The sequence below is a fragment of the Tupaia chinensis genome, unplaced genomic scaffold (assembly GCF_000334495.1).
Source record: "Tupaia chinensis unplaced genomic scaffold, TupChi_1.0 Scaffold000081_1, whole genome shotgun sequence".
NCBI lineage: Eukaryota > Metazoa > Chordata > Mammalia > Scandentia > Tupaiidae > Tupaia > Tupaia belangeri.
In genome coordinates, this window is record NW_006159542.1 from 7,487,981 (window position 1) to 7,502,924 (window position 14,944).

General features: G+C 42.2%; 1 protein-coding gene across 1 annotated transcript in view; it reads left to right on the forward strand.

Moving 5' to 3' along the window:
- Positions 1-14,944, forward strand: part of PAPPA (pappalysin 1) — a 280,168-nt gene that overhangs the window by 186,025 nt on the left and 79,199 nt on the right. Inside the window, exon 13 of the mRNA XM_006142815.3 lies at positions 13,878-13,988. Coding sequence (XP_006142877.1) covers positions 13,878-13,988 — 111 coding nt within the window. The remainder of the gene's footprint in view (positions 1-13,877; positions 13,989-14,944) is intronic.

The window sequence follows — 14,944 nt, forward strand, 5'->3', positions numbered from 1 at the left end:
CTTGTTGTCATGGCTCAGCTGGTGCCCAGTTTTTCCCCTTCCCGGACTTTTTTTTTTTTTTTTTTTTCTCTCTAGCCCTTGCTCTCCAGAGCTCCCTTGACTTTAAGATCTTGCATTAGAGATCTGTCCTTCATGCATAGATTGCCTCAGCAATTCTCTCCTCCATGTCCCTCCCTCAGCCTGCACAAGCTCGAACACAGAACCAACCATATGTTCCCATGAGTGTTTGGTCATTTAATTCACCTTCCTGCCCTTTCTTAATTCTTTGCTCTCCTGGACCCCATGGATCTGGGAGCTACTTAAAAGAAAGAATTTTTATCTTTATTGTGTTGTACTCCGAGATTCATTTTCCTCATGTAGACCATGGGAATAGAGACTAATACATAATGAATTCTAAGTAAGAGTGGAATGAGTGAACAATGTGGAAATATGAAAGAAGTACTTGAGCTTCAGCTGGAAGACAAACAAACAAACAACCTTGATTATTCCCAAAGTAAACAAATCTGTGAGAGACTCCAAACCCCTGCTTCTTACCCTTTGAGATTAGAAGGAAGGTCCTGCATCCCACTCTCTAAACACGTCAGCATCTTACTTTCAGAGGCAGCACACGTGCCGTGAAGTCACCCACGGACCATCTGGCTGGGGATCCCATGTTCCTCGTCTGCTGTATGAGATTACGTAAACTGGATGGAGGCCTCCAGATGTTAGCAGTTTTTGCTCATTTTTTTCCTCCCTTTTCAACAACAATAATAATAATTAAAACAAACACTAGTTTCATCCCCCACCCGCACCCCTGAAATTATAAACAGGTGGACCCAGATGGCCTCCCCTCCTTCCCATTCAAGGGCCTGCTAAACCTTAAGCCCAGCCATCAACTCTCAGCAATGCCTGCCCTGTGCTGAGCTGGAAGGTCATGCCAGCTGCCTCGTGGCTTGGGCCACAGGGAAGGAAAATGGCCTTGTCATGAGAAGTCCTTGTGCTGGACTTTCCCTCTCCTTGTCTCCCACCCCCAAAGCCTTGGCCTCCAACTTAAATGGATGTATTTTAGAGGACTAGGTGGCTTAAGAGATTAGTAATGAGATCCCAAGTCTTTCACTGCTGGGTCAGGAGTTCAGAGGCAGGCCTGGGTGACTAGTGAATGGCATAATTAGGGGGATGGAAAGCAGGCCTGTGGAGGGCCCATGTGAAATGAGCCCAGGCAGGCCTTTCATGGCAGCAGTTGTCAACAGCACAAAAGCCCACAGCCACATCCAACACTAATCACTCTCCCTTGTTAGAGGATTTACTAGTTGGAGGAACTCAAGCCCCTTGCCCATTGCCTCCTCTGAACAGGTGTCAGGGAATGGGCTCAGCCCAGTGCCTGGCTCTATCTGTAAAATGGGGAGATTGTGCCAGCTCCAGGTGGTGGAGTTCATACAGTATGATGGGGGACTGGCATCATTATTGTAAGTTTCATTGCCACTGCTGTTGTGATTACCTTTTTCCTTTTTCTGAAAATAGGGAATATGACTTTGCTCTTGCAGTAACTTAAGGTTGGAGTTAATGAAGTTGAAAGCAGCTGGATATTTATCATCAACACTGTCCTCATGCTGATCATCCTTTACGCTGTGTGGGCCTGTGTCCTCTCATCTATAGAATGGACTGAGAGTCAGAGTTTGACTTGGGTAAAGTAGATGAGCATCAAACTCAGACTTCACCACCCACCCCAGAGAGGTGTGGTCTTGGTGCACTGCTGAGCCCCTCTGAACCCCAGGCTTTTTATCTGTAGGGCAAGTGAGGAGGAGGAGGACAGTAATACTGGCCTCACAGGAATGCGAGTATTTTATACTCGGTACACAAAGCTGCCCAATAAATGATGGCAAAGAGAACACTATGTCTCTCCCACCTTCATGGATATGCTGTCTTATGCCTCCAATATAAGCTTTCCTCTGAGAAGAAAATTAGACACCCATTTTCAGTCCTGCACAAATTTCGAGCTTCTGTCTGTGAAATTAACCAATGGAATGACCTATACCCGTGAATTAGTTTTGTGATTCTGAGCTATTTCTCCTAGAAGAAATTCAATTTCTTCATTTGTAAAAATGTTGGTATACCAAACAACAGTACTATCTTTGATATTTTAAATGATAGATCTACTGCTTTCTTATTGAAAGTCTAGCTTTTCCTCCACGATTATTTGATCAGACCATGGGTTTGCACCCAAAGTCACAGGATTTTAGACTTTTGGGGAGGTGCAGGCCTGGAGGGCATTAGACCCTTAAGGAGTACAAAATGCCTAATGAGTTAAGAATAGATGCCCCAGGCAATGAGTTGCAAATCAGCCCAGAGCTAAGCCCAAAGGTTAAAGGGCACTGATGCTGGGTTATCTTATCTGGAAATGCCCCCTGGGTGAAGGTCCTGAGATCTGTTGCTATTTCTAGAACTCTGGGAGGGAGGCAGGAGACATGTCTGTGCTCTGCACACCAGCCCTACACACAGGAAATGCTTCTTGGCTTGATCGTCTGTCCACGCCAAATAATAAATCCTCAAATTGAAAGAAAAGCAATCCACCCCTCCCCCTCCCTCTATCTCTTTAAGGCAGGCATCAAAGGGAAAAGCTGCTCTGGAGGCCTGGGGAAAGTGATAATTGTTTCTAATAGTCGGTGAAAGAAAGCCTGTCCTTCCCCTCCCCCCCTTTTCCCCATTGCTATTAAGTGTGTAAAAAGAAGGTTGAAGGAGGGGATTGGAGCAGTGCAAGTGTGTATCTGTTGTGTATTTGTTAACTCTTGGTTTCCCTTAGAGTTTTCTATGCCGAGAGGGTCAGTCTAGAATAAGCAGTGTAGGAAGGAAGCAGGGATAGGCATAGACTAGAGAGAAGAACCTGGGTAGGAGTGGTCAATGGTACTGTACAGGCAGTGGGAGAGACCTTGAACCTTGAGTTGAATATTTGAGTTGCATTTGTTCATTATTTGCATTGGCTGAGTAAAGTATTTTTATTGTTAGTTTATTCTTTCATTCAATTAACATTGGCTCAGTCCTTATTTTAGGCCTTCCTCTGCTCTTAATACTAAAGAATACAAGAGGCAAGAAAGAGCTCATTCTTGTCCTCAGTGAGCTACTGGCCAAGTTCAAGGATTACAAATAGGGTTCATCATCTAGGTAAGCCTGGCCAATTGTAAGTGGCTTCCCATGGTGTCTTGTTGGGATGCATTTAGAGGCCTACAATCAGGGAGACATTGGTTAATGATATCTGTCCTGGGCAAAGAAGAGTGAAGGATGGTGGCACTGACCACGTATGTTTACTTCAGTTAGTCCCTTGAGCTCAAGACCTGGGATTTTGTAGCAAATGCATCTCTAGTGAATCACATACATAACCTTGGAAAAGCCACATCAGTTCAGCATGGCAGCATTCTGTGAGCTCGCCCAGTGGCCAGCACTAGACACTGATGAGAGACAAATCAGGCACAGGCACTGTCCTTGAAGCTCATGCCTGAAGAGATAGATGGATAGGCAAGAAACCACACTGCAAGTGTATTACAAAAGGGTCTCGACCCACAGTGATTGGGAGGTCAAGCCATGGGGTGGGAAGAAAACACTTTGAGTCAGATCAGTGTGGGTTTAGTTTCGAAGCCTTGGTGAAATGACTGATGCCCTCCCAAATTTCAAAATCTTTATCTCTCAACTGAGGACAAAAATGCTTATTTCCCAGGGTCAGTATGAGGATGAAATGAGATTATATACACCTTTACTGATAAGTCATTTTAAGAGCTGGTACCCTTTCCTTCTCCCAGGGGAACACTGAGGAGGAAGCAATATCTTCTGATAGGAACAGCAAAGCTTGGTTTATGGAGGTAGTTTTATTTCACCTGGACCACTTCATTTCCAGATTTCCTGAGATCTTTTATAGCCATGGTCTGATAGTTTGCCTTTTAGTAGGCTTTCTCTTCTGCAATCTTTAGTACTCCTAGATCTTGGTGGTTTATATTAAGGAACCAACTTCTGCTGCTCTTACAACTGGGCAATTCTTGAGGAAATAACTTGGCATTTGAATTGTAAACTGGAGGTTAAGATGTGGCCTAAACAGAAATATTGGTAAATACTGCCTGGCTCTGTGTGTGTTAACATTGGCTCAGTCCTTATTTTAGGCCTTCCTCTGCTCTTAATACTAAAGAATACAAGAGGCAAGAAAGAGCTCATTCTTGTCCTCAGTGAGCTACTGGCCAAGTTCAAGGATTACAAATAGGGTTCATCATCTAGGTAAGCCTGGCCAATTGTAAGTGGCTTCCCATGGTGTCTTGTTGGGATGCATTTAGAGGCCTACAATCAGGGAGACATTGGTTAATGATATCTGTCCTGGGCAAAGAAGAGTGAAGGATGGTGGCACTGACCACGTATGTTTACTTCAGTTAGTCCCTTGAGCTCAAGACCTGGGATTTTGTAGCAAATGCATCTCTAGTGAATCACATACATAACCTTGGAAAAGCCACATCAGTTCAGCATGGCAGCATTCTGTGAGCTCGCCCAGTGGCCAGCACTAGACACTGATGAGAGACAAATCAGGCACAGGCACTGTCCTTGAAGCTCATGCCTGAAGAGATAGATGGATAGGCAAGAAACCACACTGCAAGTGTATTACAAAAGGGTCTCGACCCACAGTGATTGGGAGGTCAAGCCATGGGGTGGGAAGAAAACACTTTGAGTCAGATCAGTGTGGGTTTAGTTTCGAAGCCTTGGTGAAATGACTGATGCCCTCCCAAATTTCAAAATCTTTATCTCTCAACTGAGGACAAAAATGCTTATTTCCCAGGGTCAGTATGAGGATGAAATGAGATTATATACACCTTTACTGATAAGTCATTTTAAGAGCTGGTACCCTTTCCTTCTCCCAGGGGAACACTGAGGAGGAAGCAATATCTTCTGATAGGAACAGCAAAGCTTGGTTTATGGAGGTAGTTTTATTTCACCTGGACCACTTCATTTCCAGATTTCCTGAGATCTTTTATAGCCATGGTCTGATAGTTTGCCTTTTAGTAGGCTTTCTCTTCTGCAATCTTTAGTACTCCTAGATCTTGGTGGTTTATATTAAGGAACCAACTTCTGCTGCTCTTACAACTGGGCAATTCTTGAGGAAATAACTTGGCATTTGAATTGTAAACTGGAGGTTAAGATGTGGCCTAAACAGAAATATTGGTAAATACTGCCTGGCTCTGTGTGTGTGTGTGTGTGTGTGGGTGTGTGTGTGCATGCGCATGCTTGTGTGTTTATGTGTGTTGTTATTGTCAAGATGCATCCCTCCATGCCTCCTCACCCTTATTTACTTACCGTTGTTTTTCTATGAAGTTCATTTGCAGGTCCTTTTGGGTGGAAAGAGGAAATAAGAGATGCTGGTCTAGAGGTTTGACTATCACTTCCTTCTGTGATTGACAAAAGGGCACGTAAATCTGTAAAACAGAAATGCGAAGAAACCTCATGACTTGTCCCCTATGTGAGAAAATACCAGTGTCCCCCACTTCCCCTGTTCTCCTTCCATCTCCCTGCCTTTGTGTACATCGTGTGTGGGTGGGAGATAAACTAGATTTAAAAACCCTTTGAAAGCAAGACATAGTTAACTCCTCTAATTGAAAACAGTCTTCTGCAAAGGAGGGGGATTTGAGGGTGGGTGCCAGATGTAGAGTGACAGGCAGTACATTGACTAGGTGAGAGTTCTCATTTCCTAGAGCCACAGAACCCTCTACTTGTGAGACTAGGCACATCTAGTCACCATTGGTCCATCACAGAGGAGTGTATTGCATATCTTCAAGCCAGTTTCTCCCCTCCTCACTTGGCTTTGTTTTTCTATCTATTAAATGGGTTGGCTGGAATCAGAATTTCTGAGGACCCTCCCAGTTCAGACAGTCAATGAACTCAAAATCTGAGTAATCAATCTACTAGCTTCCATGGAGCATGCAGTTGCAAGAAAAAAGAAGAGAAAGAGAAATAAGAGGAGAAGAAGAAAAAAAGAAAGAAAACATGTTGCTGGGATGGCTGAAGTGAAATTTTATGTTGCTCTTCAGGTTATCTTGGCAAGAAAAGGTGGCTAGAAAATTAGCTTTCAGTGTCAGAATATCAGAGACATGAGAATCCATGAGTCCCAGAGGTTGACAGATGCTCACCTGGTACACAATGTGGTTTCGTGTGTTTCTTTGCTTGTTTTACACTTCATTTCAGAGTCAACTGTCTCTTCTGCTGTGCTCATTTAGAAGAGGCTGGAATTCAAAAGCTGGCAGAAAGTCAGAGCTGACAAGCTTTTGGAGAAGAATTCATCATATTCTGTATTTATATAAGTGGGAAGAATGAGGGCCAGAGTAAGTGGGAAATTGAGTCCGTTCTGGGAAGCAGATCTCTCACTTTACCTGGCATTCTTGAATTTCCTGTCATTCCATACCAGAGCAAATCTGTCAAGGCCTGTTTTGGTCTAATGAAGCATCTTCTATCTCAGGACCCCAGAAAAAGGCAACAAGGAGGAAGCTCCAAAGTTCATCTTCCATTTGACACAAATATAAACAGGCCCTTGATCCTTATAATAGCCCTAAGTTATATGTAGCATCTATGATTCATAATGTGGGTTGAATTTATGCCTGCATTCAAATGCTGGTTCTACAGATAACTAGTTGTATGACCTTAGGGAAAACACTAGACTTCAATTTTCTTGTCTGCTAAGTGGATATAACAGTATCTACCTCATGGAATTGTGAGTATTGCACGATCTGGTACATACAAAGCCCTGAAAACAGTATCCTGCATAAACAGGCACTCAGTGTTTACTGCTGCTGTTGTTGCCATCCATTGTCACCTATTATTTTCTATGTGCTAGAAAGTACGCTGGGATTTATTTGAGGATAAATGCAACATAGTTCTCACTATGAAAATTGTCATAGTGTAAAGGGCTAAGACTACGCTCTAAACAACCATAATCTAACTTGACAAGGGCTATTACTGTCCTATATAAAAGGAACTATATGGACACATAAGACAGAGCAATTAATTCTTCCTTAGGGGTGAGCGAAGGCTTTCAGAGAAGGCTGATATTTGAAACTGGCTTTGAAGCATGTGTAGTATTTCACAAAATAGGCAGGGGCATGTCTAGGTATAAACACCGTGGTAGGGGAGTCCACGACGTGTGAGCTAAAGAGCTCTTTTGCAGGAAGAAGGCAATACACATGAGGATATCTGCCCGCTAGTCGGGAAGGAAGAGCAGCCAGCAAAGAAGTTGGTGGAAGGGGCAGAAACCTGCTCCCAAGGCCTTTGTAATCTGTGTCCAAGACACTTTCCATCCTATGAACCCTGTACAACTATGAAGGCGTTGATAAGTGCAGGATCTTTGGTTAGATTTTCACTTTGGAAGGTGAATTACGAGGACCACTTAGAGCAGGGAGTGAACATAAAGGAACTAGAGGCAAAGACAGTGGCTCTTGGTGCCCTCTTCATCAGAGAAAGCTGAGGTTTTGCTAAGCCAAACAATAATCATGTTGCTTTGTGATCGAGTACCCAGAACATGAAATCAGAGGGATCCAATTCCAGTGCCTGGCTGTGATACAACTAGACAGGAAATCTCAAAGAGTAATTCAAAGCTGTTGTGCCTCATTTTTCTCATTAGAAAAATGGAATAATGACTCCAACCTCACAGAGTGGCTGTAAGGATTAAGTGATACTGTGACTATGAGACTCTCAGTGGTATTATTGCTGTGGGTGTCCTTAAGCTCCTGGGGCCCTTAGCAGTCATGAGTATATGCTCTGCATCTCACAGAGGAGGAAATGTCTAGCTAATAAGTGACAGAGCCAGAACCAACACAGGTCTTTTTTCCCATGAGCTGTGTTTGAAGTAAACACAAATGGCTCTAAAGACGGTGAAGAGTCTAAGGGATTCTGGCAAAGATAAGAGGCCCTCTCAAGATCAAGGAGAAAAGTGGTCCTTCATCCCTTGGTTCCTGCAGTACCAAGACAAAGGTGAGAGAGGCAGTAATCTGCCTTGTTTCCATAAAAGATGCAGCACTGGACTTTCTGGAGAAGAAAGTAATATGGGTACTAGGATTCTCTTACGATTTGTGCCATAATTTCTGGAAGGAAGAGGGAAAATGTCTCGTGGGAGATGATTCTACACAGGAAAGGCAAGATTAAAAGGGTACAGAAAATAGTTGAGAGAGGTCCACTAAGTCTGAGAGACAGAAAATTTTGCATTTTTGTAACAGTTTAGCCCTTTCTTGGCCAAGTGTCATTGTGCAAGACACCTTCCCTCCCTGACCACTGAAAAGGAAATGGTCTCAGTAGACCATCCAATCAAGTCTCCCCCAAGTATAAAAGCCAAAATAAGAAAACTTACAAGCATTGCTGCTTGGAGGAAAATGCAAAGTACAGCCAGACCCATCTCTCCTGGAAGAGAAGAGCTCTCCAGAAGTAAATTGAGATGTCTATACATGGAAATTAGTTATCTTTCTATGAACTAATCAAGACAATACTGGGTAATTTCTCTCTTGTCCTGAGAACACCTAAGAGAGATTGCTTGTCAGCCTAACCACATCTGCTATTTGCCTACTAGTATGACACAAATTTCCCTTTTTTCATTTCATCGTTTATTTATTAATGCATTTATTCATTCAATGCATATTTAGTCATTTAAAATTATATTTTTGTTTTTAAAAAGTGCTTTTTGTTGTAAGAACATAACCTGAAATCTACTCACTTAATGAAGTTTTAGGACAGTGTTGTTGGCTTTAGGTACAATGCTGCAGATCCCTAGATCCCTAGAACTACTCATCTTGCTTAACTGAACCCTTAACTAGCAACTTCCATTTCCTTCTCCTCTTAGTCACCAGTAACCACCAATCCATCTTTGACTCTATGAATTCACTATTTTAGATACTTCACGTAAGAGAAATTAGGAAATATTTGTCTTTCCGTGAATGACTTATTTTAATTAGTATAATGTCCTTAAGATTTCTCCCTGTTACTGCTTGTTGTGGAATTGCCCTCTAAAGACTGAATAATATTCCATTGTATGTCTATTTGACATTTTCTTGTCCCATTCATTATTCACCAGGCATGTAGGTTGTTACCACACCTTGGCTATTATGAGTAACACTGCAATGAACATGGGAGTAGACAATACAGAAAAATAAGCTTCGTGCCTAGGGAATCCCTTCTTTGTCTCTCTAGGGGAACCTGAAGCCTAGCAACTGCTGGTTTCTCTAAAGCACCCTTGATGTGATCCACAAGACAGTGAGTGACCTGGAGAGAGGAAACAGGTCTTATTTATACCAGCGTAGCAGAGATGGGAAATAAAGACTGCTATCATCTCTGGGGCTGGCTAGCTTGGTTGAGCTTTTGCATTAGTAGAAGTGTTTGTGGTCCAAGAGGGAAGAATAGGAGGAAGAAGAGAATGATTCTGAATGAGATGTGAGAGATATGCAGATGGGGAAGGGGAAGATTGGTAGGTCATAGAGGTAGTGATGCTAGAGAAACTGGCAAAAGGGAAATGTGTAAAGAAAAACTCAGGGTGCTAGTAGGGAATGCTTAAGAGTCCTCTGGGTCAAATGATGTATCTCTGCTGTGTATTCTCTACAAAATGCTAAGTAAAATTTACACTGTTCAGTCATGCTTTGTGAAGTTGGATTTGCTTTTTCACAGGGTGCAAAAGTGAGTGGATGGAAACAGCATTCCCATAGAATCAGTCACCTTGTAGTCACTGTGTCCTTAGTGACCAACCTTGTAGCTTAGGCAAGGCTGTGGGTTTTTTCCTCAGCACTTTGGAGCCCCATGTGCCCTTATTAAATGTCTGCTGAATGAGCAATTCTATGCAATGTCTACAAAAGCAGGATGCATGTGAGGGCTTATTTCTTCTTTCCACCTCCAGCCTCCCTCCATTTCCCCAGGAATATAGATGACTTAAGATCATCTGGGGCTTCAGGCGAGGGTTCAGCTGGATTTGCTTGTTACTCACTGATCTGCTTTGACTGTCCCAGGTCAGGACTGCAGCCAGCCTGGAACAAACACAAAAGTAAATACAAAAACAGAAGAATAAAATAACAGACGCATGTTACTCTAAGGCCCTGTCTAGTGCTGATAGAGCTGAGGAGATAAGAGGAAATCGTATTTAAGCAATAAGAGGGCTTTGTTCATGTTGGAGACTTCTTGGACCATGAATGCTTCAGATGCAGAGATAAGGCCTCCAGCTCAGCACTCAGAGATGTGCTCTACCACACTCTGCTGGGGGACAGACAGCTAAGTACACAAGGGGAAAGAATTCCAGAATGATACATGTCGAATTGCTGGCCTGGATTTCAAATGCCATAGATAGTTTATGCAAAGTCTTGCACTGTTGTAAAGTGTAACACAATCCACTGGCAGATCTGCCTCAGCCCAGTCCCAATTGTTTTTGGGAAAAATAAATAAACTTGAAAACGTCTTCCAGCCCATTAAAGTGACTATGGTTTACCCTTAGTCTCTTCAGTATTAGGCTGCTAGAGATTTAAATAGCTGAAACCATTGCCTAATTCTTAGACAATGGAGTAGTTGATTCTTACTATCTTTATTCTTTTTTAAGAAGCAATCTATGATATTCAGGGAATTAATGTTGTAATTACACAACACACTGATTTCTAGGGCTAAGGCTGAAACTTTGGCATTTGTACTTCAGTATTTTCTAATGGTTTTAAAGCAGTGAAGCTTTTTTATAAAATAAAACATTATAAGGCAGCTTGGTGTACAACAGATGAGTAAAAATGCTCCAGTAAAAACAGTAGAGCAGGGGCAAACAGGTGGCGTAGAGGTTAAGGCACTGAATCTCACATGGCCAGCTGTGCAGTTCAAGTCCCAGACTCAGAAGCTTGAAAATCATGCCAGGCACATGGGCATGCCTGCCCAAAATCTGAAAGGAAGAGTGGATGAGAAGGCATTGCAGCATGGCCATCCCCCCTTGGGGGTGACTTCTCACTTTCCCTCCCTCTCTTCCTGTCTCTCTCTGGCAAGTTCACATGCCGTACAACAAATAAAACAAAACAAACCCCCCCCCCCACCCCCAAACAAAACAAAGCAGACAAAAATGGTACAGCAGAAACTAAGCAGCTCATCTCTACCTCTTGAACCCCTGGCAACATTTCTGCAGAACCCTAGGAATCCGTGGAAAACACCTTGTAGACCTATAACCTTGCCCAACATTCCTGTGTGCAAGATAAACTGAGGTCCCAAGAGGAGAAATAATCAGCTCACAGTTACACACCAGATTTTGAATAAGCAGGGACCAAAACTAGATCTCCTTAGTCCAAGGCCAGCTCACCAGAACAGAGCATCCTGAGTGACATGTTGTGATTCTCCACAATTGGTTAAGCCACTGATCTTCCTTCATTTGAAGTTTTAAGAATGAATTGGTGAAAATATCAATATGAGGGAAAACTGGTAAAAGGCATATGTGAAACTCTCTGCATTCTCTTTGTAACTCTGCTATAAAGATAAAAAAAAAGTTTATTAAGGGGTCAGCAGGTGGTATAGTGGTTAAGGCTCTGGATTCCCACATGACCAATTGAGGTTTGAGTTCCAGACCTGGCGGCTTTCTCTCTCTCTCTCTCTCTCTCTCTCTCTCTCTCTCTCTCCTCTCCTCTCTCCCTTCATAAGCACACATGCACTATAGCAAAATTTTAAAAAATCATCATAATAATAAATAAATAAAACTTATTAAAAATAAAAGCATTGATGTTTGTGATTGTAGATCAATACACCTGTGTGTGTTTTAGCTTGACTTTGATTGGTATCCCGCTGTGGTGGAGAGAACTAAGACTTGGCATTTTCTGAGAGCTCTCCTTTCAAGAATCACCTAAGAAGTGATGGAGAAAGAGGGGTTTGCGTTTTAGCAAGGTTATAGATGGATCATCAACATGTTAACAGGAGCACTTGCTGATGCCAAGAGCAGGAAGGATTGTCTGTCAGAGGAGGTTAATTGGAGCCCATTATAGGAACATATTGTTAGGAGAATCAGCACTGATGATTTTGCATCTATTTTTTTTTTTATGTTTGTTAGAGAGAGAGAAAGAGAGACAGACAGACAGACATGATCTTTCCTTGCTGCACTCCTCCTAGCTTTTCCTCAAGCCAAGATAATAGGTACACCCAGTATGTTTGAACCCAGGGTTTTCCCAGATGGCTCCAGCACCACAGTGGTACCCTACCATCTACCTCCACTACAGCAGTACCTACACCTATTTTTAATGGCTTTATTAGCCATTATTTTGGCTTTTTCTTTTAATTCATAAAATTACATTGACTTATGTAAACTGAAACACTTGTGCCTACCAGATCTGAAGATATATAGAGAGGAAAAAAACAACAACTCCATTTTTCCTGTAGTTTAACTTAACAATCACACAACACTTCTGACATCTGATATGTGTGAGGGTAATCTCCACACTTGAAGCAACTAATCATGTCTACAGCAGACACTAGCTAAATGTCTTTTAATTTAGATAAACTCTGACACTGTTTTCCTGAAGGCAGCATCAGGTTCCACAGGTTGAAATCTCCATCCCACAAGAATGCCTTTTACTTCTAAAGCCAATCACAAGTCCCAGGCTGTTTTCCCCATGGTATGACGAACTGGCTATAAATGTGGAGTTCCACAGTCCTCTCTTTGGGTTTGATTAATTTGCTAGAGTGGCTCACAAAACTCAGGGAAACACTTTTCTAGTTTCTGATAATGGATACTGATACAGATGAAGAGATACACAAGGCCAGGCATGTGGGAAGGCACATGGAACTTCCATGCCCTCTCTGGACGGCCACCGTCCAAGTATTCAGCTATCCAGAAGGACTCTGCAGATATGGAAGCACATATGAAGGGAAAGGTCTCTTACTTTTCAGAAGAGTGGACTGAGACCTGGAGATGAGAAATGACAGATCCAAACTCAGGGAAGTTTTAAGAGAGGACGCATTATAGATCAGAGGGAAAGGACTAATTTGGATGATCTTCCGACAAAGGTCTGACCTATCTCAAGAATGACTCAGCTGTTCCTATCTTCCTCCTCATAGTGCTTTCCTCAGTTTACAGTTTCATATGAATATGTGATCACTTGGGTAATATCTGAACACTCTGCTCTAAGCACCTTAGCATTTGTCTTGTCTATAATTTTGTCCCAGAGTGTTTGGCAAATGGCAGTTGTTCAATAAATATTGTTCAGATGAGTAAATGAGCCAATAAATGAATGACAATTGGATATACAAGAAACTCCTAAGTTTGAAGAATTCTATTTTTCTATAAACCCTCCCTATTTCCTTTATTATACGTCATTGAGAAAACAAGAGAGTACGAAGTGATGGGATTGATGTTATTTGGTGGTAGGGAAACATATGCTCATACTATCAGTCTTTTCTCTGTCATTAATATGACTCTGAGCATAGTTTACAGATTTTTTCTAAAATGATCTTCTTGGCAATCAATGCCTCTGTTTCCCTTTTCTGCCTCTTTCCCTGAAGTCTAGTAAGACTAGGTGCATCACTACAACCTGAGTTTTTTAGGCCTCTGCATTCCTCTGAGTACTTGTTATCATTCCCTCTGTCTATAACACCCTTCCTCTTACCTCTACCTTATTTTTAACTCAACTCAAACTTCCACTTCTCCAGAATTTACCTCTATGAGAATGTTCCTGTCACCTCTACCATCAAAATATGTTCTCTATTCTTTCCTGAACAGTGAGAATTACATCTTCCACATTAGACTGTGAGCTTCTTAAACAGACTTTTGTTTATTCATGCCTGCTTCCTCCTGTGGTATTAAGAAAAATAAATACATAGGTGGATAGTAAAGGTTTGTCAAATCAAATTCAATTGAACGTCCAAGATCCTCTAAAACATTGTTTTATTTACCTGTTTTCCAGGTGTGTCGAACCAAGGTGATAGATCTCAGTGAAGGCATTTCCCAGCACGCTTGGTACCCTTGCACCATCAGCTACTACTCCCAGCTGGCTCAGAATTCTTTCTGGCTCCGGGTAAGCCCATGCTTTAAGAGTTTGGAATCTCCAGCAGTGGCCTTCAGGAAGCCCTGACTCCAAGATCCTTTATCCAGATCATTGCTTCATCTACAAAAGATGTCAATTATAAAGACAGGGCACAAAATGCTTAACTGGATGCTTCATAAAATGGAATCTCTTAACGGCCCATGGAATGCTCCTACCCAGCTTTGTTTTGGCAAAGAATTTTGATACCTTTTGTCCTCCTGGAACTTCATATTCATTATTCAAGGCCTTTTAAAATTATTTTTTCCTCATTGAAGTCTTTACTGGTCCCACCAGAATGAAGTGCCTATTCTCTCCCTTCCAAATCTGCATGTTTAGTCACCTGCTGATGGCACTTGTCACATGGTATTACATAGCTCTGTATGGCACCATCTTCCATACTTCCAAAATCTCGTATTGATTTTGCTTTGTGTGTCCCTGACCTACTTTAAACTGAACAGTTCAAAGAAATGCAAGGACCATGTCTTATTTATTTTTGTCTTCTTGGTACCTAGTACAGAGGCTAGCCTGTACCAATGATGGATAATTAGTACCATTTCTTGTAGTTTCAGGGTGTACCGGGCTCTGTGTTAGACACGTTTTTCTCATTATCTTAACTAGGGCCTCATAGTGATTCTGTGATGTGGCTTTTCTTTTTCTTTGCTTGCTTTCATTTTTTTCTTTTTAACCTACTACTTAACAATGAGAGAACTGAGGCCCAGAGCATCTCAGCCATCCACTCAGTTTCACACAGAGTTGTATGATCATAACCAGGATTTCTGCTCTGACAGCCTATGCTTTTCACTGATAGATTGCACTGCCTCCACCTTCCTGTCATGGGGCCCTGATGAGTAGCCCACTTATTGACATGAAAGGTTCTCCTGGCATTGCCTACCCTATGGCTGCTTCCTCACCATGTAACTGAACACATGAGTGACACCCGCCCCCCC